We start from the raw sequence: 22,071 nt of genomic DNA on the forward strand, positions 1-22,071 counted from the left end.
ACCTTTGACACTGTAGACATGCAGTACATAAAAGAGCCTATGATTTTATGGAGTGTGTGTGGGTGGGTGCGTGTTCGGGGATGTACTGTACCAGTAAATTGAGTTATGAGCTTGGTCACAGAAACAAAATCCTAAGTCAAGGTACCACTGTGCATCACGGTCACACCAGAGCTTTGGATCGTCCCTCAAGCTAAGGTGGGTAGAAGGATGTGTTTTACGATTTGTTTTATCAGAGCTTTGATTTGGCCCTCAAGCTAAGGTGGGAGAAGGAGCTGTTTTATTATGTTGGTTTTATTCCATATAGCAATGCTTCCCAAGAGGGCAGATTTTGCCTGCCACATTTTTTTGTGCTCCATAACATTTTATTCATTTGTTTTGACCACTATTTGAAATTCAATTGGTTGTTGTAGAACATAGTAACAATGAAATGCAGGTGCAATTGTGAAGGCTATTATGTAATATGGTAATTGAAGAAAACGGTGATAAAAATGTAAAGAAAAAATAAATATTAATAATTTATTGCAAATAATTTCAAACAAACACTTCTTATAGACTCGATGCAAATGAAAAAACATTTGGGAAAAAAAAGTTTCTTTGCATATCTGATTAAAAAAACAAACATCTCTGGAACCCCTGGGGTTCACGTGTCCATCGCCTTGGTTGTGTTTACTTGGCGGAGTTGACAATCTGAGCTGTCAGCTGACCGCGGGTAGGAGGAAGGCAGGCAGCCTGCTCCGGAACAGCCTGTTCCCGGCAGAGCAAATTCGGCACGGAAAGGGTTACAGGTCAGTGTGTCTATTTGGAACACAGTGTTCTCATCAGCAGCGGCAGCGGCTGCGGCGGTGTAGCCACAGTACAGCCGGAACATTGTGTTACTTTGTGGCTCCTCTCCAAGACCTGCCCTTAATTTCATACTATACTCCCTCCCACCTTTCTCTGCTCCCTCCCTTCCCTTGCTGTACATCCCCCGGCTCATTTTGACGTGTGCGCTCCATGTGGCCGGTGTATTGGAGACGGTCGAGCCGAACACAGTACACCAATCCGGTGCAACTTGCTCGCAGCATGTGGGAACATCTCGTACCCAGGACGTGACGTACGACGCGCCCTACTCATCTAGCAGCAATCGCAGTTCACTTTCACATCGTGGATATTTTTATTTATGTATTTATTTTATTTCGTCAACAAGAAACACAAGAAAATGTGAGTCCCGTCGGGTTTTGCTTGGACTTAACTGGAGTGTTTGTTAATAAGGTCTTATTTGATTCTGCTATGATTGAGAACTTCACGTATCCTGCAGAATTAGTCCATTATGAGGACAAAAGCGGGGTTCGTGTGATTTATCTTATGCTGGTGATGGGGGACGAGGAGTTGGATGCGTGGAGGATGTAACTCGTGTGGGGGCATTTGAGGATACCACTGTGCTGTGGAAAAAACTGTTCTAAATGTCCTGTGTTCTAAATCTTAAGATAATATTAACATTATTATTATTAATATCAATAATATAAATAAATGATCATAAATTATTATTATTATTATTGTTAATAATAATAATAATATGAACCAGCACATTATCTAATGTTAAGCTAGAGGAACTGAAACATTGAAATGACATGATTTTCATGTAAACATGCCAATCATGTACTAAATGTCTGGAAGATAAAATTGACAGCTTTTAGCTATTATCTTTTCCATGTAGACTTTGTACTATTAACATGAAAATCCTCTGAAAGCATTATACTATATGTTTGGCTCTAACATAAATGTTCACATTTTGATCTTTTTTTTTTCTTCAAGACTGGTTAAGGAAATAGAATAAAAGCTACTCTTGGGATCTCATCTATGGGTATAATAAAGCTTTATGCTTTGCACCAGGGTTTAAGATAATTGCTTATAATTGATCTTTTATAATTCATACACAAGATAAGGTGCATCAGTTGATCAATCTCCCCCAGAATTTTACATATGTGACTCAGATGTTCTCGCACTGCTGCGGAGGCTTTCCGAGTTAAGATTAAGTCCTTACGCCACTTTATGTAATCAATTTTGATGATCGCAATTGAATACATGCAAGGTAACATTACTATGTAACTGTTAGTTCATTCTAACATCATCAATACATTGAAGGAAATGCAATAATAGCCTGGCTCAAACGAAACGGGTTTCAAAAGAGGGGCATTGTAGATTGCTGAACACAGTCGGGGAGCCCAATAGAAGGAACATTGTGTTCACACACGTACTCACACGTACATATCGTTTGAGGACACTGCACTGACTCATGGGGGCTTACCTCACCTTAAGTATGCACGTAGAAGGAAGTTTGAGCTTTTTTTTCTTTTTTTACAACAAACCACAGACAATTACGACATGATTCAGTAATTGAAAGAATCTGAAATTCAGATAAAAGAGAGACTTAAGAATGAAGGAGTCCAAGTAGAGATATGAATTGGAGATCAAATTAAATTCAATTGGTCACATGGTGAGCATTCCCCAGAAAGCCAGTACATATATGCCGTCCCCATCTTGTTTCATCTCAAAACAATTTTTATTTCGTTCCTGCACTTGGTTGATCTCATTTTACCGAGCACAATGTTCCCACAGGCTCTCCTGACAATCAAAATTTGCAAACTTATTTGACTCCATTGACCTCGTATAACCCTTGAAAGAGCCATTTGGTTCCCTTGCTTTTTAAAGCCAGTCCAGTGCGACCTTAAAAGGATGAGCGCTAACTTTCCAACTGGAAAGAAATCTGAAACTGAATAGCGTCTGAAAAGTGTCACCATCTTAACGGGTAATTTAAAACTCAGAGCGTGTAAGGACGCTTGCTGAACACGCCATTGTTTTTCAACATCCTCAAGTGTAGTAAGTTAATTGCGTACGCAAAGTAAATATGTACTTCCCTGTTTGATGACAAATCTGCCGAGTGAGCGAGCAGTGTACATTTCGTTCGTACAATTAAGTTGCCATTGTTGACTTTTTGATTTTCTGTACGGAGCTCATTACATGGCACTTGCCACGTGCCATTGCTAGTACGCAAGGAAAAAAGCCAAAGAAAAGTCAAAAGAACCTTTTTGCCATTTTTGTGTAGCTTTAATTGCATGTCTTGCAGACAAATTTGTGACAAAATCACAACTCTACAACTTTATGGGCTTTGCCTGCCTGAGTCGTTTATTTCCTTCACTTATTTCCATCCAAGACAGTTTTATGGGTCTGAAGAAGAATGGGAACATAATTTTTTGGGGATTATCTCCCCTTCACGGAACCTTAAACTAAACTTGAACAAATGCAAATTTTTTTTTCAAACATCATTATAGCAACATTTAAATTCAGTTTTGGAAGACTTGAAATTATATAATGTGTGAATGTAAAATCCAAAGAGAAAGATATTGTCTAAAAAGAAACCAAGGCTGTGTTTAATGACGTGCATAATGTTAATGATTTCAGATTTTACATTACGGCGTTAGAGAATATTTGTCATTCATGATCCAGCAACTGACTGATGTCAGAAAGGCATTCTTTGACAGCAGCTAAGCTTCAAATTAATTATTAGCTATAAAACCTAACTAATGACTATTTGGCTGACGTTTAATTGGGTCTAAAAGCGAAACTTGCGGTACACCACAGGCAAAGCTTAGAGTGGATGAGCAGCATAGTTATTTATATTTGTCATGACTTGTTTTTATCTTCTGTTACGTAAAGTCAGTTACACCAGGAAATACTAATACAATGCAAATGCAGTAAAAAAAAAAAAAAAAAAAAAAAAAAGATATAGGCCATAAACAATGTAAAATTGGGCCTAAAAGGGAACATTGCGGGACACCACAGACAAGGGTAGAGGAGAAAAAAAGCGCTAGCTTTGTATTTAGATTATGGAGAGCTGGTATGGTTTTAAAACATCTCGATAATGATAAAAGTGATTCGTTTAATGAAACGTTAACACAAGATTATGATTTGTCCTGTTCTTCAGCGTCACTGTAATACCCTCAAGCAGACATGACAACTGATGAAGAAAGTTCTACGAATGGGCCCTCGATGGCTGTTACATTTGCAGCAAGGGGCACGGACATAACCCCTACAAAAGACCAAGGAATAATCAAGGTAATATTGTCATCTTTTTTTATTTGAGTGAGATTATCTTTTTTTTTTTTAAATTTGCTTTGTCTTGCTGCTTTCAGGTTGTCAAGCGTCAAGGGCATGGAGAACGCCCAATGATTGGGGACAAAGTGACAATCCATTACACTGGAAGTCTCCTCACTGGAAAGAAGTTTGACTGTAGCCGAGATCGTAAGGAGTCGTTTTCTTTCAATGTTGGCAAAAGTAAGTCTAATAAATTACTTGAGACAAATGCTGCCATAGTGACTGGGGATAATGATTTGTTATGTACCTATTTATCTTCTATCTTTCTAAAAATGTTGACTTTTATTCCTTGCCTACAAACAGGACAAGTTCTCAAAGCATGGGATATTGGCGTGTTATCAATGCAAAGAGGAGAGGCGTGCACGTTGCTGTGTAAACCAGAGTACGCTTACGGTTCCGCTGGAAATCCAGACAAAATTCCTCCCAACTCGTCAGTGCTTTTTGAGGTAGGTATGGAACGTCACCATTGACATTCAGGCCTTGAATAGAGCTGGCATTCCACTGAGCGAGCGAGCATCTCTGTACAGAGCAGAATAAACCGTCAACAAATGATTGGCTTCATGAGAAGCAGATAAATTCAAATGACGAAAAGTTTTTTTTTTTTTTTTTTTTTTTTTTTTTTATACAACCCCTCCTTGATTACATTTTGAAGAAATATAAATACAAATGCAGTAAATGTCTGACTAAATGATTTTTTTGTTGCCAACTCGTACATGGTCACATCCCACACTAAACCATCCCTTGCGCACTTCTGGCATTTTTTTTTGGGGGGGGGGGTTTTTCGCTCAAATTGAACCTCTCACCCCAGTATTTGATTTAATCGAAATTAATAGTCAAGTTTTTATTCAAACAGATAGAACTGCTCAAGTTCGACTTTGGAGAGACACTCACAGATGATGGCGGCCTCATCCGAAGAATAAAGGTCAAAGGGGACAGCTACTTGAATCCCAATGACGGCGCAGTTGTAGATGGTAAATCCCGTGATGGATAATTACTCCTTTCGCATCTTTTATTATTGTAATTATATTAAAAAACACGACATGGAACCGTGTCTCGTTCCAACTCTCAGTGCATCTGGAGGGGAGCTGTGACGGTCGACTGTTTGACATCAGGGACGTCAGCTTTGTTGTCAGTGAGTCGGAGGATAAAGGTGTTCCTCTGGGAGTAGACCGTGCCATGGATAAGATGCAGAAAGGAGAATGTTGCATACTCTACTTAACACCAAAGTAAGACATCACGACTATTTATATTCCTGTCTTTTTTCTTTGTGCGTCAACATTTAACGCAAACTCCCTTGCAGGTATGCTTTTGGACGCAAAGGAAAGCCAGAATTTCAAATTGGGCCAGACAAGGACATTGTATATGAGGTAACCCTCAAAGATTTTAAAAGGGTAAGCTTGAGGCAAGCCGTCTTTTACCTGCCAAATCTGAACGTTTTAATGACTGTATGGTATTTGCTCCATCAAGGCAAGAGAGTCCTGGGAAATGGACATGCAGGAAAAGCTAAGGCTGGCTTTAGAAATCAAGCAAAAAGGGAATCAGTATTATAAGGTAGAACAGCCTCATTTTTCTTTTTGAATGAAAATGGTTTTTTTTTTTTTGTCATCTACTTGAAAATATTATTTTATTGTTTAGGCAGGACACTACGACCATGCTGTCATCCAATACGAGCGCATTGTTTCCTGGTTTGAGATGGAGTTTGGTAAAGATTTGGAGCAGCAGGGGCAAATTCGTGCCTTTCTCTTGTCAGCCCACCTCAATTTGGCCTTGTGCTTCCTGCGCATTCAAGATTTCTCTCTGGTAGTAGAGAACTGCAACAAGGTCTGCAGAATTCAACATTTTAATTGATTCTCGCAATGTGCTTATACATACTTACCCTGTGCGGTGTTGTCTCCAAGGTGATCGAACTTGACGAAAGCAACGAGAAAGCCTTGTATCGCCGGGGCGAGGCTCGTCTTCTCCGAAATGAGTTCAGCCTGGCCTTGGCGGATTTTCAACACGTGCTGCAAGTCAATCCCGCCAATCGAGCAGCTCGCAGTCAGATTTCAAACTGCCAAAGCAAGATTAAGGAACATAACGAGCTGGACAAAAGGATTTACGCCAATATGTTCCAGAAGTTTGCAGAACGTGACACCAAGGTCTGTAAATATATTCTTTGGTCAATATGCTATTGTTAGTATTTTTACATAGACTCAATTTAATGAGATCCAATAAAAGAGCTGTAGAATAAAAGTAATTTGCCTTTGTTCTGTTTTGATTGACAGTTATTATAGAAGCATTTATGGCACCAATGTTGGCAAACCACAAAATTGGGAGTTGCTTTTGGCCATGGTTAGTTGGTGATTGTTCTCTTGATTATACATACTGGCCTCTAGTGTTCACCTGATGAACTTTTGATGGTCATGGTTGAAACAATGTGCATTTTTTTCACCATTACAGTTACGTTACTAAATAATAATCAGTCTGTTTTCCAATCTGATAGCAACATGATGGGAGGACAAAGAGGAAGTGCGATAATAGCGTGAGGAGCACCATGAACGATGAACTGGGCATTAAACGGCGACGGAGCCAGGACCGCCTGTCATGACATCTGGGAGGAACTAAAATGCAAAGACTTCTTCAGGCAAGGAGCAGAGGTGCATCGGAGCCTCCAATCCATACTCCGATATTCCCATTCCAAAGCAGAGGACAATATACCTGTTTGAAAATACTCGTGAGTGGCTTTTGGACTATTTTTTTTTTTAAATTCCAACATTAGTTACCTTCATCTTACATGGCTCCTGAGATGAGATGTGCCTTGGTGGTGTATGTCCAACCATGGCTTTCCAGCGTCTTGATTGCACATGTCACCATTGGCTGTTTTGGACAGAGACTTGAATCTAACGTGCAATTCGTTCTTTGGATCAAATCCATTAGTGATGTTTGCAAAAATGGCTTTAAACAGAACACAACAATTGTCTTCTTTTCTGAAAAATTCCTTGAGGGGAACTGATGGATTACTTGTGTCTCGTTGAAGCATTCAAAAATGCATTGCCTTATTCCTAAATGAGTTAATACTAATAGGAAAAAAGCACAAATGAAAGATGCCAAAAAGTTATAGCCTTTTATTTGCAATCTCCAGCAAACATATTTTAGGGGTGTAAAAATTTGTTTCGGATTAAAAGATGCAAGTGCATCAAATTAAAACAAATCTAATCGTTCCACTCCAATATCGAACCGTCCTTGAATCGTATCGCACCCCATTTTTCAAGATATGGATCCGATTATCACGCCAGTTTGCTCAGGCCAAAAAAAATGGCAGAACATTTACATTAGTTAATTTAATTTTAATTTTAATTTAATTTAGTTACATTAATAAGTTTTCATCAGAAATTTTGCTGAGTAATTTTGGTTATATTTAGGAATTATTTTTTATCACAAACATTTGACATCTACTTAAGCATTATGCAAACTACTGAAAATAGACGTGGGAATAATATACTAGCAAAGTAATTTAAAATAAAGTATTTCCTACCCATATTGACCATTTAAGGTCCCGGAAGTACACAGCATATTCCTTTAACCCTCCCCACCCCCTCCAAATTCCTTCCACTTTCCAAATTCACAAATCTAGCCGGGTTAAGATTCAATTTAATATATATATTAATCCAAGCATAGTATTAATGTTCTCAATTGAACGCATTCAATAGCTGTTGAATGGGAAACAGCTCTGTCTGATGAATGACCTTCGGGACTAATACGAGATCCTAATATGATTTTGAAGCAATGAGTACAGTTGAAACTGGTGGCAGCTTTAACCAATGAACACTGATTTTCAACACAAATGTATTAAGTGTCCAGAAAAATAGAATTCCTAAACATGGCATAATTTAAGGTGGCCTATTTCTTTCCTTCTTGTGGCAAAATGTCAGAAATGCCCTTAATGTCCATTTGTACTTTCTGCATGCTAACTGATGACACCACTTTGACATAAACAAAGAAAGGCAAAATTAGGTGTGGTCTTTCAAAATTTCAAAAATACGTAAGCATGAGAAATGTAAGTAAATGAGGGAACGCCATTTCTGATCATAAGATCAAATCGAAATGGGATCATTTGATGGAACAAGTGCTCCTTTATAGATGTCTTTTTTTTATCGTGTGAATGTTAATAGGAGACAGTAATGCACTTTTGGTCAGACAATCTTTTGACTAAATGTCTGGGAAAGTACCAGACAATAATTTTGAGATGTTTTATAAACATTGATATGTTAAAAATTAAAAACCTTAACTGTCTTAAATATGTTGCATATCATTGTGCGAGTGGTAATATTAATTCATTTTGAAATGACTATAATCATTTTCTACAGTGAATGTGGGCATGAAGTACTTTTCTATCGTTATAACACCCCACACAAAAAAAGTGCATAATTGGCATAGATAGATAAAACCAAACAGTCAAAAGAAGCACTCTCATAATTGGTTTTGAACGGAAGCTACGGGTTTTTCCTTCACGTTTACATGCAATCACACTTGTGTTTCATGTTTGAACCTGGCATTAAAGCAAAACAAATACTTACAGGCAGAAATGATGTAAGGTACCATTCATGTGAGTGTTTTATGTATTTTTTGTATTTGTATACATTTTTTTGCACTTCAGAAAGCATAAATAAACATTTGCATTCACGAAATTGGGTCTTCCTTTAACGGTCGGTTTAATTTGGAACGTTAGATGGAAATCTTTTTCTAATTTTCCACAAACAAATTTTGTTCCATTCTCTTAACTGTTAGTATTATAAAACTATTGTTTACTCTACGGCAATATTTGAAATAATATTATTGCGCAACTATAAAGAAAATCACTATCAAATTAAATGATAGAACAAATGATAGAAGAGTTGATGGGACCAGTAATCACTTCATTGATTTATTTCAAATTAATAAAATGAACATAATTTAAGAAATTATTTGCCATCATACATTGTGATGATGAGTAACACTGTCAGTTGAATGCATCAATTTATACAATATGTGGCATAATAATAATATATATATGTATATATATGTATAATCACAGCACCTAAGTGTTATCCAAAGATCATACATGTCAATTCAATGACAAAAATGACAAAATTTACAAAATTCCTAGCAAATCAGTCAGAACATTTTTATCTTAAAAGAAGGCAAAAAAAGATAAGAATACTGTTAACGAGATGGTTATTTTAAAAATGTATTCTGATAATTACTAGTTACCTGTTAAAAATGTAGCCAGTAATGTAATCCAAGATTCGCAATATCAAAGTCATATAATTTGATTACTTTCAGTCACATTTGCGCAAGTCAATACAAACTATGCAAATATTGGCAAAATAAATGAAATCTACATTTAGGCATATTTGTTCTTTTTCTGTCTTATTTTAGTAAGCATGAGGAAGCCAGAGTTCGAACTGCAAACTTTGAAACTGTGGGGCAGATGTGATAACCACTAGTCCACTAGTGTGCTACTTTAATAACAGTGTTTTTAAAATCTATTCACATGATCCAGTGTGTGTGAGTTTATGAAGGCAACTTTAGCACTTATCGGTACCTTCAAGTAATTGAGCAAATGCCACAAATTTTCACATTATTCTGTTAAAAACAAGTACAACAATTTTTATGACAATTTGTCAAATAACTTTAGGAATAATGTTTGATTGTAGAAATTAAAAGTGATGAATATTTGAAAAAAATTACAGCATATTCATATCCCATGAGAGTACATATTTTTGGGGTGATCATTTAAAGGCACTTTTATGGAATCTAAAAAGACTGCAGTTGGCTCACCTCCTGGAGGTGCACACATGGTCTTTTTGTCACGACTCAACACTTTTGTTTTATTCCACGTTCAAGGTTGTATAGTACTGACAAAGAATCAGCATAATAAATTTGATCTTACGCTTGTGATAAAAAAATCATAAAAATGGTTTTGTTTGTTATTGTCTATGTTCTTGTTCTCGGTAACTAGAGACGATTTTATCCTATCAAAACCCAAACGTTTCAAAGCTGAGCATATCATTTTCATTAATGCAGTTGCTATTGGCAAAACTTTACAACCTTCCCTATTTTTTAAATTCCCTTTATGTAAACCATCAAATAATGGAGGATAGGAATGGGCAAACAATGAGGCACTGAGGTTATTTCTAACCTGGTACAACTTGTTTTGAAAGGAGAATGTGAAAAAATGTCAGCTTTGGTGTTAAAGTTGTGCCTCAGAGTGTTCAATGGAAGTGCTCCGTGTTTTCACAATATGCCATCTGTTTTGTGCGTTACGTGCTGCATTTCAAGTACTTTCTTGGGCGGCGAATGATCAGATGGCGTGCAAAGGATGGCGAAGCGCTAGCAGGAAAGAAGTTTTGATATTAAAATATTTCATGCGCACACAATCCCATAAAGGGATAAAATGATTATGTGAAATGTACCTGACGAAGTGTCCCGGGAGTGGTTATCAATTTGTACACCATCCATAAAGGAACGTTGAGTGTGGAAGACAGAGTGAACCACCAACCCAAAGCATAACCCCACCACGGATACTCAATGGTGTTGTTGAACTTCAGAGGTTTGTATTTCACCAAGGAGAAGATAAATGTGCCCTGAAAACAGCCACACACACAAAAATAATTCAATTTCCAGTCTAGAACATCAACTAGAAATTAAATACTGGACATGTCTGTGGTAAGAAAATTTCTTGGAGCTTTTAATGGATGGACAGATAGATGAATGGATGGATATATTTTTTTTTTCTTACACGAGCTAAAAGATACCAAGTCATCATGTCAAGTTTTTTTTTCAGTGAGCATATTGGACAAGGGGGATATGTCATAAGGATGATATATTTTTAAGGTATACGAACGAGCAAGTACTCAGGATTTACTCTGATATAGTCCTCTAGGTGGCGCCAAAATCTAGTTTATGTATTCATACGAGAGCTGATCATTTATGAACTGGCCAACATAACATGACACGCATACATTTCTCCAAATATGAAAGCATTTGAGAAAAGTCATATTTGGATACACTGTAACTTAAATACTTCCCGTTGAGCAGGGAATACTTATTGTTCATTGCCTGCGAGTTTTATTTATTTATCCAATCTTATCCAAGTAAGGCTAATTAGAGCAATTCTAGTTAGAAATGGGCATAATAAATGTTAAACTTGACCAATTATAAATTGATTTTTGCTGCTGTGAATTTTGAAACAATTAAGGCAAAATTACAATACTTGGCTGCAATCAGCTGAGGCGCTGTTTCGCCAATCTCAACGAGTTGTTGATCTATTCTTTTGCGTCATCTGTTCAATTACTATAGCGTTATTTCTCAGGGTCACGGATGAGCCAGAGCCGATCATATCTGATCTAATTTAATATCAATGAATAACGTTTATCAAAAAATGTAAACGATTTGTATTTAATGTGAATATTTTTACATCTATTTTTGTGCTTTTCTTTCACTGGAAGTGAAGGAGGATCACAACGGTTGCTGACTGAATGTTTTGAAGAAAACAGCACGAAATCATTACAAAAGTACCAACTGGAGACATTCTTTTCAACACGCATGGCAAGAGCTGCTTGTCAAAACTTGCCAAACCTGCTAGAGACTGTTGACAGTTTTCCGCTTAAGTAGCCAGGCTATTCTCATCCACTATCTTAAAATCAAGGTCGGTGGAATGAGACGGAAGTTAATCTTCAACAGAGCAAACTATAATTCCCTCTTCTAGAACTGGCCAATCAGACTGAATGTTTACTCACCATGCAGATTACCGGGGTGACATATTTCAAGCAGTGTTTTATCAGCGGTAAAGGCCTGTATCCAATCATGTCCTCAATGTTGTCATAGAAACGATCTGCTCCTGTGGTCACGTGGTGAAATGATGGTGAGGAAGTCTGAATGAACCGTTCGGGAAGCATTCAACTGTGAAATTTACTCACCATAAACCCACCCAACAGACACGGACTGAAATATGGCAAAGAGAAGCAGAGTCATCCCGCTGCAGGAGTAATAGTCAAACAATTGAAAGATGTACAATCCACCCTGTGTGAAAGGAGACAACTTTAGAATGGGGGAAAAAGAAAAAATTGAAGGAACCACAAGAAGTAAAGATAATTCTGCCTTACTTCAGTGACCATTACGAGGCCGATAAAGAAACAGAAAACACTGATGAAGAGCAAAAGTAGTTTGCGTCTATGGCCGATGTGGAAAAAGGAAGGTTTCAGGTCACAAATGCCGGTTGCAAGAGCTTCCAGACCTACAAACTGAAGAAGAGACATTTATGTTACTTATGTTCCACATTAGCATACACTATGCTGAGCTCAATGTACAACCTCACTGTCCAACCCGAGCAGGATGATCATGATGAAAAAGAAAATGGCCCAAATCTGTGGAAACGGCATCATGGCCACAGCTCGAGGGTAAGCGATGAAGGCCAGGCCGGGACCTGTGGCGGGAAAACGCCACTTTTGTGTTCACATTCTCTCGCAGGTATAACGTGGGACGTTTTACCTGATTCCGCTACTTTGGATATGTCTGTGTTTTGCTCATAAGCCATGAATCCAAGAACTGAGAAGATTGCAAAACCAGCCACAAAACTGGTCCCGCTGTTCAGGAGGCACAAGTAGACGCAGTCTCTAAAAAGAGCAACAACAAAACATATGGTGAACTTTAAAAACCTCGATTTAAAAAACTTTTCAGACTCTACACATTCAATCCCAAGTACTTATTTATATATTTTGCTTTTTCAGGAGTGAGGGTAAAGAAAAAGGGCTTGAAATTGTCTGGCTGTCTGCTGTTTATGTATTTATATCTCAGTGGGCAAGTCTCATGTGCACTCTGCTGGTACACTTTATTTTGATTAGCAGTACAGTTCTAGGAATATCAACATGAGACCAAAATTCGCATCCTAAATTTGGACTTTTTTTTTTTATATTCATGAGGTAACAGTTCTCAAAGCAGTCTTTGCTGACTTTGGGTGAGGGACGGTATTCATAATGATATTCGCACCTATCACACAGCAAGTTAGTAATTAAGTTTGGGTTCTGTTTAGATTTCCCCTGGTCCTGCTTCCAGTCTGTCATCCAGGCAGCTCCTTTGCATGCCAAGCCGTGTCTCAACTTTGACATTTGTAAAAGCTTCTTTATTGCTCAGAGCTGCTTCGTTTTGTTGATGCTTTTTTTCTTCTTCTTCTTTCTCAACGACGATTTGCTGCTTTTCAGCCCTCCCCCCATCCCCAGAAAAACAAAAGGGCCCATTCAAACTGAACTACTTTTGATTGGCCGTAAAAACAAACCACAATTGTGTTAATTTCCTAAAATGATGGTGCAAAACTGACATCACTGTTTTTTTTTTTTTTGTATTGTTTTCAACCCTTTCTTGTGGCTCCTCTGTTTGTTGTCCTTTGGGCTGTTTTTACTTTCTAAACATTTTCCAGTTTCCTTGGTTTCCTCTTTGGCATTGTGGTGCTTCTGAAATCAGCCAACTTTGCAAAGTGGGTCATGTTCTGTGTACTGTGCTCTTCTCCATGTAAAGTAAAAAAATACATGTGGCTGGATAAAACGACAGAATGTTTGATGAAGCCCAAGTAATGGTGCTCAAACGATCATTCACGTGTACGTCGAGTTTGATGTCAACTTACTTGTAACAGTTATTGTTGTACTTGTTATAACTTCCAAGTGCCGTCAAACAACCGATGCAAATCGCATAAGAATAAAATATTTGCGTGCCGGCGTCCATCCAGACCTGCCAGACAACGACATAAAAGGCAAACATTCAATGATGGCGTCAGTGGATGCTTCATGATTGTTCGCTAATGTTTGACTGCGTGCAATACATAATCGACATTAAAATATAACAGCGTAAAAATTGTGCATGAATAACCCAGCGGTTTACTCCCTGTTACTTTTTTTTTTTTTTTTTTTTTTGCAATTTCCCCATCAAGCTAAACCTCTAAACACCGGTTGTTACACAAGAGCTCAGAAAAGTGAAGAGAACAAAAGTACTGAATGTCACGTTTGTATCATTTTCACAGGGTCAACCATTTTAAATTTCGTGTGAAGCTTTCCTGTTATGGATTACTGTGTCTTGATGTGTCATGTCAACGGATTGAGAGGCTCATACCTGCGGATCAGCCAGGCGGGATGGTTCGGGGTAGAGGTAAAATTTGATGCCATCTATTGCCCCGGGGAGCGTCAGCCCACGGACAAGCAGCACGGCCAACATCAAGTACGGAAACGTGGCCGTGAAATACACAACCTGTTAGACCGGGTGGGAATTCACATTTTTTTTTAAAATGCTTTTTTTTTTTGTGTGTGTGTGAAGAGGATTACCCCAATGAATGAAAACACAAATTCTGATTTTTTTCCCCCTGCGGCAAATAGAGTGACTAGATTTCAAATATTTGTACACTCCCCATCGATGCAGCAATATTTGCCAGAAAGGAAGGAAAACCAGACGATCACATGATGAAAAGACATGACGAAAGTGTTCACAAGATTGAGTGAAGATGCAATATTTTCTCCTGGCAGGCTGGTAGACAAACAGACAGTCTGAGAGACACCTATAGTTCGATTATATGTGCAACAAATAAGCAAGCACATCTTAAAGACATCTACCTTTCCTGTGGACTTCACTCCTTTCCACACGCAAAAGTAGCAGATGACCCAAGACAAAAGTAGACACAGCGCCAACTCCCATCGAAACCCGCCCAACTCCTCGACGCTTCCCGTCACGTTCAGTACTCTTCTCCTGGGGATTGCATTTGTGTTAACATTAGGCACTTTGCTACTTGTTCTTTTCATGAAACATTTGAACTTACTCCCAAAACTCCCTCACAGGGGATGTTGCGTTTTCTGCCACAGTCCAGTTGAGAACACGTCTTTGACTGAACTCCACACACGTCTCTATTACAAACACAGCCGGCATACACTCATTAAATCCAATGTACACTAAGGGAAACATTTTATAATAATATGAAAACAAAATCCACATATCTCAGGGCAGACCATTTAGCAAAATAATTCACAAAAAATTGGCTTGATGTAGCTTTTAACATCTGTCATCTAGTGAAAGAGCACTTTGTTTTTCCTGTGACCACACGCATATAGTTGCGCCAAGACTAAACTATAATAAAAATGATGACAATAACCACCATTGAGCAGTGCTGTCTGCCAAAGTCCCAAACACGGTAAACTATGCAGTTGCAGTTTTTAAGCTGAGCATTCATGCACTGTCTGAGAAGAGCCCTTGGAGTGCTTACATTCTAGATGAGCAAATATTTTAGGTCCATTTTACCTTGTTAATGGGCTCAATATGATTTCATTGCAAGAGTTGCACTGAGGTGACTGGGAGTGCAAAGGTCAGGGTTTTCTTCCAGTTTTTTTTCCACGTGTGCATTGCGATGCATATTGACATCCAATTATCGCCGAGCCCAAATATGTGTGTATTACGTACCTGTGTTCCAGCTGTTGCTGCAGCTTGCCCACGGAAGCTCAGAGCTGAAGGAAGAGAAGAGGTACAAGAATGCCCACGCCAATATGATGATGTAATAGATGCTGGAGTATAAAACTACCACCTGACTTCCATAACCCATTCCTAAGAAATTGGAGAGAAGAAGCAAATATTGATAATCCAAACTGACATTAACTTTCAAAAGGATGGTATCACGCTTAGAACGTAGTTGGACTTCTATTCTCCTTCATCCCCTTCAAGTCACTACTACTGATGATGGAAAATCAGGAACAACTGGGGGTTCAGACTTATTTTTTTTCTTCCCTCACAGCTTTTATGATTGGTGTTATTAGTTTATGCAGTTGTACAAAATTGTTTGGGCTCGGAGTGAATATTTACCTGAAAAAAGGGGACAGATTTGCTTCCAGCAGGTAATGGCGCCCTGTTTGGTGTACTGGCCGAGAGCTGTCTCCAGTAGAAACAGAGGGATGCCACATGTGAAGAGGAAGAGTACATAAGGGACAAAAAAGACTCCTGGTGGGAAAAATAGAGAGGCATAAGTTATTATGTATATCACAATCGTATTAATGATGAAGGCTCATTCAGTATGTTTGTGCTGTGCATTGCAAATTAGCTTGGAAGGTCACAACATTTAACTCTACTGTAGTTGCCATCCAAAGCATAGCAGCTCTTCTGGGCTTTGCTCTTCTTCATTGACAACTTTTTTTTCCCCAACTCACCGCCTCCATTTTTGTAGCACAAGTAAGGAAATCGCCAAACATTTCCAAGTCCAATGATTTGTCCAGCAACTGCAAGAAGGAACTCAATCTTGTTGGACCACTGTCCTCTGGCCACAATGACAGGAGAGGCGGTTTCCTTCTTCGCCTTGAACTTGACCTCTGGGTCATTTGGCTTTTCCATGGCACTGCAAAAAAATACGACCCATTCAAATTATCAGAAGCATACAACTTTTTAAATTGCACCCAAACATCAACAAGAAATATAAAACCATGACAAATATCTTCAATTGATTACGTGGTAGCAGGAAGTGGTCATCCGTGGGATGGACTAAAGGTTGAGAACGTTCAAACTCAAGAGATCCATAACACGCTAATAGCTTAAGTTACTAGTAATGCAAGTAAGCGTGCAATCAGAAACGAGTTACAGAAAAATGAAAATTGGACCTGGACGCATGACAGTAGAGCGTTAAAAATACACTCAAGTACAGTGAGAGAAGTGACGGCAGCTGAACATAAGGAGAGGAAACTCGAGGGACTGGGAATGGTAGCAAACAGAAGCTGACACATGGAAGCAAAAAGAGTCCAGAAGCTTCCAAGAAATTGACACTGGGAGGCTAAAATGAAACAACAACCACACAGTTATACTCAATGAGCTGTAACTCTGGAAAATATTTGTTGTTGTTATAAAAATACTCGACTGGTTGTTAAGGCCACTGTTGGTCATGTGATGATGTTCCCAGCTTGCATGTTGAGTTCTGCTCCAAAATGAATTTAAAAAAAACAACAACACAATGATTATTATTTAGTTGCGAGATGAATGGTGAACGTTCTACGAGGTGGCTTGGATACTTGCTTTCGGAGAAGCGTCATTTCTGTTGGATGATGGAAATGGAACCTTTCATAATGTGAACACAATGACCGCAGTCTTGCGGCAGTGGGGTCACCAGTGGGTCAAAGCTGCTTGGCAACTGAGGGACATTCTCCTCAATGTTGCTTTTGTTTGGCTACTTTGGCTTGAGTGTGGCAAATTATCTTGCAAATATCAACGCCACTACAATGCACAAATTTATGCATAGACTGCAGTGACATCATAAACTACAACAATGAGGTCAACGGCGACCTAATAAAGAATATGTGACATTGCTTCAAGATGACAATAAAGCATTTTTTATATTAGACACGGACGGCCTGGATTAAAACTCCTCTTTTTACTTCAGCATAGTTCCTTCAAGATGGTGCCAAAGAATCTTTTATTCTAGTGACTAATTTACAGGCAAAATAGTCATGTATGGCAATGTTTCTATAATTTGTGAATGAGGACCACGTGTTGACAAAAATAATACCTGCAACTCATATCCACATACTGTGTATTGTTTGCTGGTGATGAAATATATAAAATAGATCAATAAATATATCAACAATGGTCTCCACTTTGCAATTTTTGTTTAGTTACAATAGTCACAAACGTAATCCCCAGTGATAAATGCGGAATAACTGTCACCATTTGGTGTCAAAAAATAGGAAAAAAGGTTCGGACAGAATATAACCTAATGAAACAAATTAACTATGTAACTGTATAACATATTGGCTAATATTTACTGATGTGGTGGACTGTGAATGTATCTTTGTCAATCCATTATGTGCGGTAAGTTAGAATATTAAATGGAACAAATTACTTGGTGTGTTAGTTAGTTAAAAATTAATGTAAAGTTGGTTTTGCCCTCAACTCCACTGTACTGTTTTTTACTGTAAATAAGGAGCCATCATCAAATATTTTGTCGTTAGAGGCAGTGGGGCATTTTTGGAGATAATATATATATTTTTTTTTAACAGTGACTTTGTGGTTAGTACATCTGCTCCACAGTTCTGATAACACTGATTAGAATTTGGGCTTCAACATTTCTGTGTGGCGTTTTCATATTCTTCCTGTGCTTGAAAATAACAATGATTCATATTTTTTTAATGGAAAAAAAACAATCTCATTTTTCTTATTTAAGTTCCTTTGGAACAACTGTGTTCTCTGATTAAACTATTGTGCTTTCAAGTGTATTGACATACGTTTGACAACTGTAATCAGTATTTGAGATGGAGCGCAGCCAAGAAGCTCAAGAAATTGCTCTCAAGCTCAACCAAGTGTTTTTAATCCTGCATGGACCATGGACATGTTGAATCTTTTTCACTTGTAAACAATCTGATGAAAAATCATCATTAACATCTTCTTTTATTTTTTGTTTGAATTCTGTTCAGCAACTACAGAAGATGACTACACTACATTGGATTAAAAAAAAAAAAAAAACACAGAAGACAATGCTTGTTTCAATCCTAACTGTTAAAATGTCACTATGTCAAAGTACAGTTTCTAGTGTACAATTTTAAACATTTACCACAATAGAAACATTAGGTCTGGAGTCGCCTCACCTTAACTTAGGTCCTTCGATCAGAGTAAAAAACTATCTCCGGCTATGTACTTATTTAAGTAAATTGTACTATTAGTTTATTTAAAAAAAAAAAGAAAAAAAAAAGTCAGTGTTGAGGCTTGAACTCAACTAGCATCATTCACTCATCATGGCTCCCTTTGGAGGGGAAAAAAAAAGGGTGTTTATTTTTTTTCAGCGAAAAACAAAATCGCATCTGGGTCTCGCAGATGTTGCGATATCGAAGTGTACGTCGCAGCATGACACAGGCGTTGCAGCTGTTATCCGAAAGGGCAGCTTGAAAACAACTTTCTCGGAGCAAGCTTTGAAATCAGCCGCCTATGCTCTTGACACTTGGCGAGAAGGAGGCGACTTCCCGCTAAGCAGGCCCTAAAAAGGACACTGCAGAACATGGAGATGAGAGATGACTTTCTCTCTTTGCAGCCATCATATCCTTCAGTTCACATTCATGAGATTGCATGCAAAATCCATTTTTTGCGTATAGTGTTAACTGATAAAGTTGACAACAGTCAATAATGAACATCAATTCAAAACAACAATGCAGGAGTGGGACAAACATGGAGACATTGACATCTGTTCTATGATCCTACCCACCAGCAATTACATAATCAAATCTACTGTTTGTTGAATTAATTTAGCTATTTCTCCTAATATTGGTTCATTAAAATTAATACATTTTGTGATTTGTAAATTGTTTTATAGCAAAATAAAATTGCAAAATAAACAGAACTGTTTATGCACGGTTTATGCTGCCTTTTTATTTCCCTCATCATTTCATTTTCAACCATATTGAAAAACAATTAAGATCAAAATTCTTTATACAAATGTTTTGCATTGCAAAAATACAATTTCAAAGAATCATTTGCAGGATTAGCAAATTCGAGTGACGTGCAATTGCCTACAAATGAACAGTTGGGTGATAAATTACACTTTTTTGTGTGCGGATGAGAAACAAGCCAAACAAGACTCAACACAGTCTTAAAACTCTCAGAATGACATTCCACTAAGTATGAGATTCATCACCTTTTGTTTCTTTCAATTGACTCACAAACCAAACTTCGTGAACTTGGCAGAGTTTGGGTGTACATTTATATTTTTACATGCATCGCTCACCTGGGAGGCCTTAATTTTCTCTGACTGTCAAATCACACACACTATGCACAGTTGAGCAGCTGTTGATCATCTTGGAATAGCATCACTACATCACATTAAAGTTTGACCTCGCTAAAAAAAATAGTTATCTATCAGTGTATTATTTTTAATCAACACAACAATTTCCTCAGCATAACTTTCTTACTGTTTGGCTCGAATGTGTTAACAGTGAAGCAAAAATTAGTTTCTAAAAGAATGCGCTGGCTGAGATGTTATTCCAAACAAGTGAAATAACCGCTCCCGCCGCAGCGTAGCCTGTAACCTTTGGCCTACATAATGTGGCAACAAGCGCCAAGAATAAGTGCACAAGCGCACAAAAGCCCAGCTGCTCCTTGAAACATTTGTGTCACTATCCCCAAAAAGATGAAAGCGGTGCATACCCATCACTCACAGAAGGAAAAAAGCATGTGGCCTGAATGAAAATCAACAGTACCTGATAAAGGCGGTCACGGCGTCAGCAGCCTGTATTTGTGTGTGGCACTTCATTCATCTTGAGGTGGCCCTCATCTGAGTGCAAGTAGGTGTAGCTGTGATAAGGGCAAGCCCATGTGGCAAGCGTTGCACATGTGATAAAGAGAGAAAGCACGATGCACTGGTCTGGTCGGGAGACAAGAGGGTGAGGGTGGGAGGAAGTGGAGGGGGTAAGAAGGGGGAAATTAGGAGGAGGGGGGGATTGCATGGTTGTGTTTCACAGCCTGGAAATGAAGGCGGGATCTATTCAACAAGCTCGCATGGTTGCACACACAAGATCTGGTCAACTTGTGACTTTCACCCCGTTTTGGCATAATTCATGTATCATTCTGTCTTTTGAATTGGCAATCAAAAATAATAATATCAACAAAGTAGTTGTTTAGAGGCAAAACGGTGGTGCGAGAAGCTACTTCCAAAATGCAATACGTCATGCATTACCTGTTTTTTTTGTATTTGAAAGTAATACTTTTTTTTTTCATCATGCAACATTAGAGTTATAAGACACTTGTTACAATTAAGTTATTTTGCCATTTTAAGACAATTATAATTCCTTAAATAGTGGAGGTGGGGGGGACTGCATATGTTTTGGAAGCATAGCATACATCCTGCCTTGAAACAGCAATAATACAACAGCACTAGAATAGGCTAAAGGACCAATAGACTTACATCGATTGAGCATTTCAAAATATGGCTTATTTCAAACTGAGCGAGTGTAGCAAACACGTACCTTAATATTTTCTTTAGCTGACACAACAATAGATTGAAAACAGGACCCTCTCCTCTTCCTCCATTGTTTTCTTTTTCCCATGTAGTGACGTCGCGTATACGTGACGTCAATTTCTTCGGACGGACCGCTCATTGTCCCAGAATGCTCTGTAGTTCCCCTTTTTATGTAGTATTTTATAAGGTAGACGTTACATTTTCCGCACCTATTGCACTGTACCACCTAGCGGCTGATGCATTTCAGCTTTTTGCTGTTATTTAAGGAATGTTTTCAACAAATGTTACACTGTGATGCTGGCAGAACAAGCGGTAGCAATGAATTAATTCACTCAGATGGAGACTGGATGCAGGGATGGTGAGAGGGCTCCCTCTTGTGGAGGACTAAGTGTGCCAAAATTTAATACAGTACTGTAAATAAATTTCATCAATACATTTAATTGCAAATTTGTTTCAATTTTTATTTCAAAATTCATATATTATACCATGTATGTATTTACCTAAATGTTCATTTTGGCATCCCCGTGCACAGCATGCAATGTAAATTTGTCCTGACAGGATTTTAATTGTCACAACAAGCTGTGTATTATTTTAATGTTAAAGAATCGTCTTGTTTTTTCGGACACTCAAAGACACTTCACAATTGTACTCAAAGCGCTCACACACACATTCTAGTTATGCATGTGTAACTGAGGCAGGTGAACAGAGGCTGGCTGCCTCCGGCACCTCCAACCACCACCAAACATTCATACACAGTGTGTGAGGCACTGCAGGCAAGGTGTGTGAAGTGTCTTGCCCAAGGACACGACTCGGACAGAGCTGGGTTTGAACTGCTGACCCTCCGGTTACTGAACGGCCCACTCTACTGCCTGAGCCACGCCTGTCATTTGTAATGCACAGTAGTCCTTGTAAATGATTCACCGGAACGCAACACATATGCACCATCAGCCTCTGCAGAACGCAAACAG

The 22,071-nt window shown here is 38.3% G+C and overlaps 2 protein-coding genes across 7 annotated transcripts; one reads left to right on the top strand and one right to left on the bottom strand.

Moving 5' to 3' along the window:
• Positions 1-61: 61 nt before the first annotated feature.
• fkbp5 (FKBP prolyl isomerase 5) lies at positions 62-8,801 on the top strand. Of its 3 annotated transcripts, XR_007484552.2 has the most exons (12): positions 874-1,200; positions 3,965-4,095; positions 4,173-4,314; positions 4,438-4,580; positions 4,988-5,105; positions 5,204-5,360; positions 5,435-5,525; positions 5,602-5,685; positions 5,770-5,955; positions 6,033-6,272; positions 6,399-6,465; positions 6,617-8,801. XR_007484552.2 is itself a non-coding variant. In XM_068652334.1 (11 exons), exons 2-11 carry the CDS (start codon positions 3,991-3,993, stop codon positions 6,719-6,721), a joined length of 1,371 nt encoding a protein of 456 aa, XP_068508435.1. In that variant the 5' UTR covers positions 62-195; positions 3,965-3,990; the 3' UTR covers positions 6,722-8,801. The 3 variants fall into 3 exon arrangements, 2 of the variants coding, with proteins under 2 accessions (XP_068508435.1, XP_049589307.1); XM_068652334.1 differs by lacking the exons at positions 874-1,200; positions 6,399-6,465 and adding an exon at positions 62-195; XM_049733350.2 differs by lacking the exon at positions 6,399-6,465 and having other exon boundaries at positions 886-1,200.
• LOC125977108 (sodium- and chloride-dependent GABA transporter 2) lies at positions 4,905-21,262 on the bottom strand. Of its 4 annotated transcripts, none has more exons than XM_049733340.2 (16): positions 21,111-21,262; positions 20,346-20,509; positions 16,326-16,510; positions 15,985-16,119; positions 15,589-15,729; positions 14,954-15,038; positions 14,751-14,883; positions 14,257-14,391; positions 13,775-13,878; positions 12,646-12,770; positions 12,468-12,580; positions 12,261-12,398; positions 12,075-12,177; positions 11,895-11,995; positions 10,569-10,739; positions 4,905-10,485 (listed from the first exon to the last, which is right to left on the bottom strand). In XM_049733340.2, the coding sequence occupies exons 2-16, from the start codon at positions 20,396-20,398 to the stop codon at positions 10,390-10,392; spliced, it is 1,818 nt and encodes a 605-aa protein (XP_049589297.1). In that variant the 5' UTR covers positions 20,399-20,509; positions 21,111-21,262; the 3' UTR covers positions 4,905-10,389. The 4 variants fall into 4 exon arrangements, with proteins under 4 accessions (XP_049589297.1, XP_049589298.1, XP_049589299.1 ...); XM_049733341.2 differs by having other exon boundaries at positions 20,346-20,419; positions 21,111-21,239; XM_049733342.2 differs by lacking the exon at positions 20,346-20,509 and having other exon boundaries at positions 21,111-21,199.
• Between the last annotated feature and the right edge of the window lie 809 nt (positions 21,263-22,071).

This window comes from Syngnathus scovelli, chromosome 11 (assembly GCF_024217435.2).
Source record: "Syngnathus scovelli strain Florida chromosome 11, RoL_Ssco_1.2, whole genome shotgun sequence".
Lineage (NCBI taxonomy): Eukaryota > Metazoa > Chordata > Actinopteri > Syngnathiformes > Syngnathidae > Syngnathus > Syngnathus scovelli.

Bases quoted from the DNA above. Each gene is read 5' to 3' on its own strand.
- LOC125977108 (XM_049733340.2), bottom strand. From the start codon at position 20,398: ATGAAGTGCCACACACAAATACAGGCTGCTGACGCCGTGACCGCCTTT. The intron at 16,120-16,325 runs GTGAGTTGGGGA...TTTTCCCACCAG, and splicing joins GTGCTACAAAAATGGAGGCG to GAGTCTTTTTTGTCCCTTAT. The intron at 13,879-14,256 runs GTATGAGCCTCT...GTTGTCTGGCAG, and splicing joins CCCGCCTGGCTGATCCGCAG to GTCTGGATGGACGCCGGCAC.
- fkbp5 (XM_068652334.1), top strand. From the start codon at position 3,991: ATGACAACTGATGAAGAAAGTTCTACGAATGGGCCCTCGATGGCTGTT. The intron at 4,581-4,987 runs GTAGGTATGGAA...TTATTCAAACAG, and splicing joins ACTCGTCAGTGCTTTTTGAG to ATAGAACTGCTCAAGTTCGA. The intron at 5,956-6,032 runs GTCTGCAGAATT...GTTGTCTCCAAG, and splicing joins TAGTAGAGAACTGCAACAAG to GTGATCGAACTTGACGAAAG.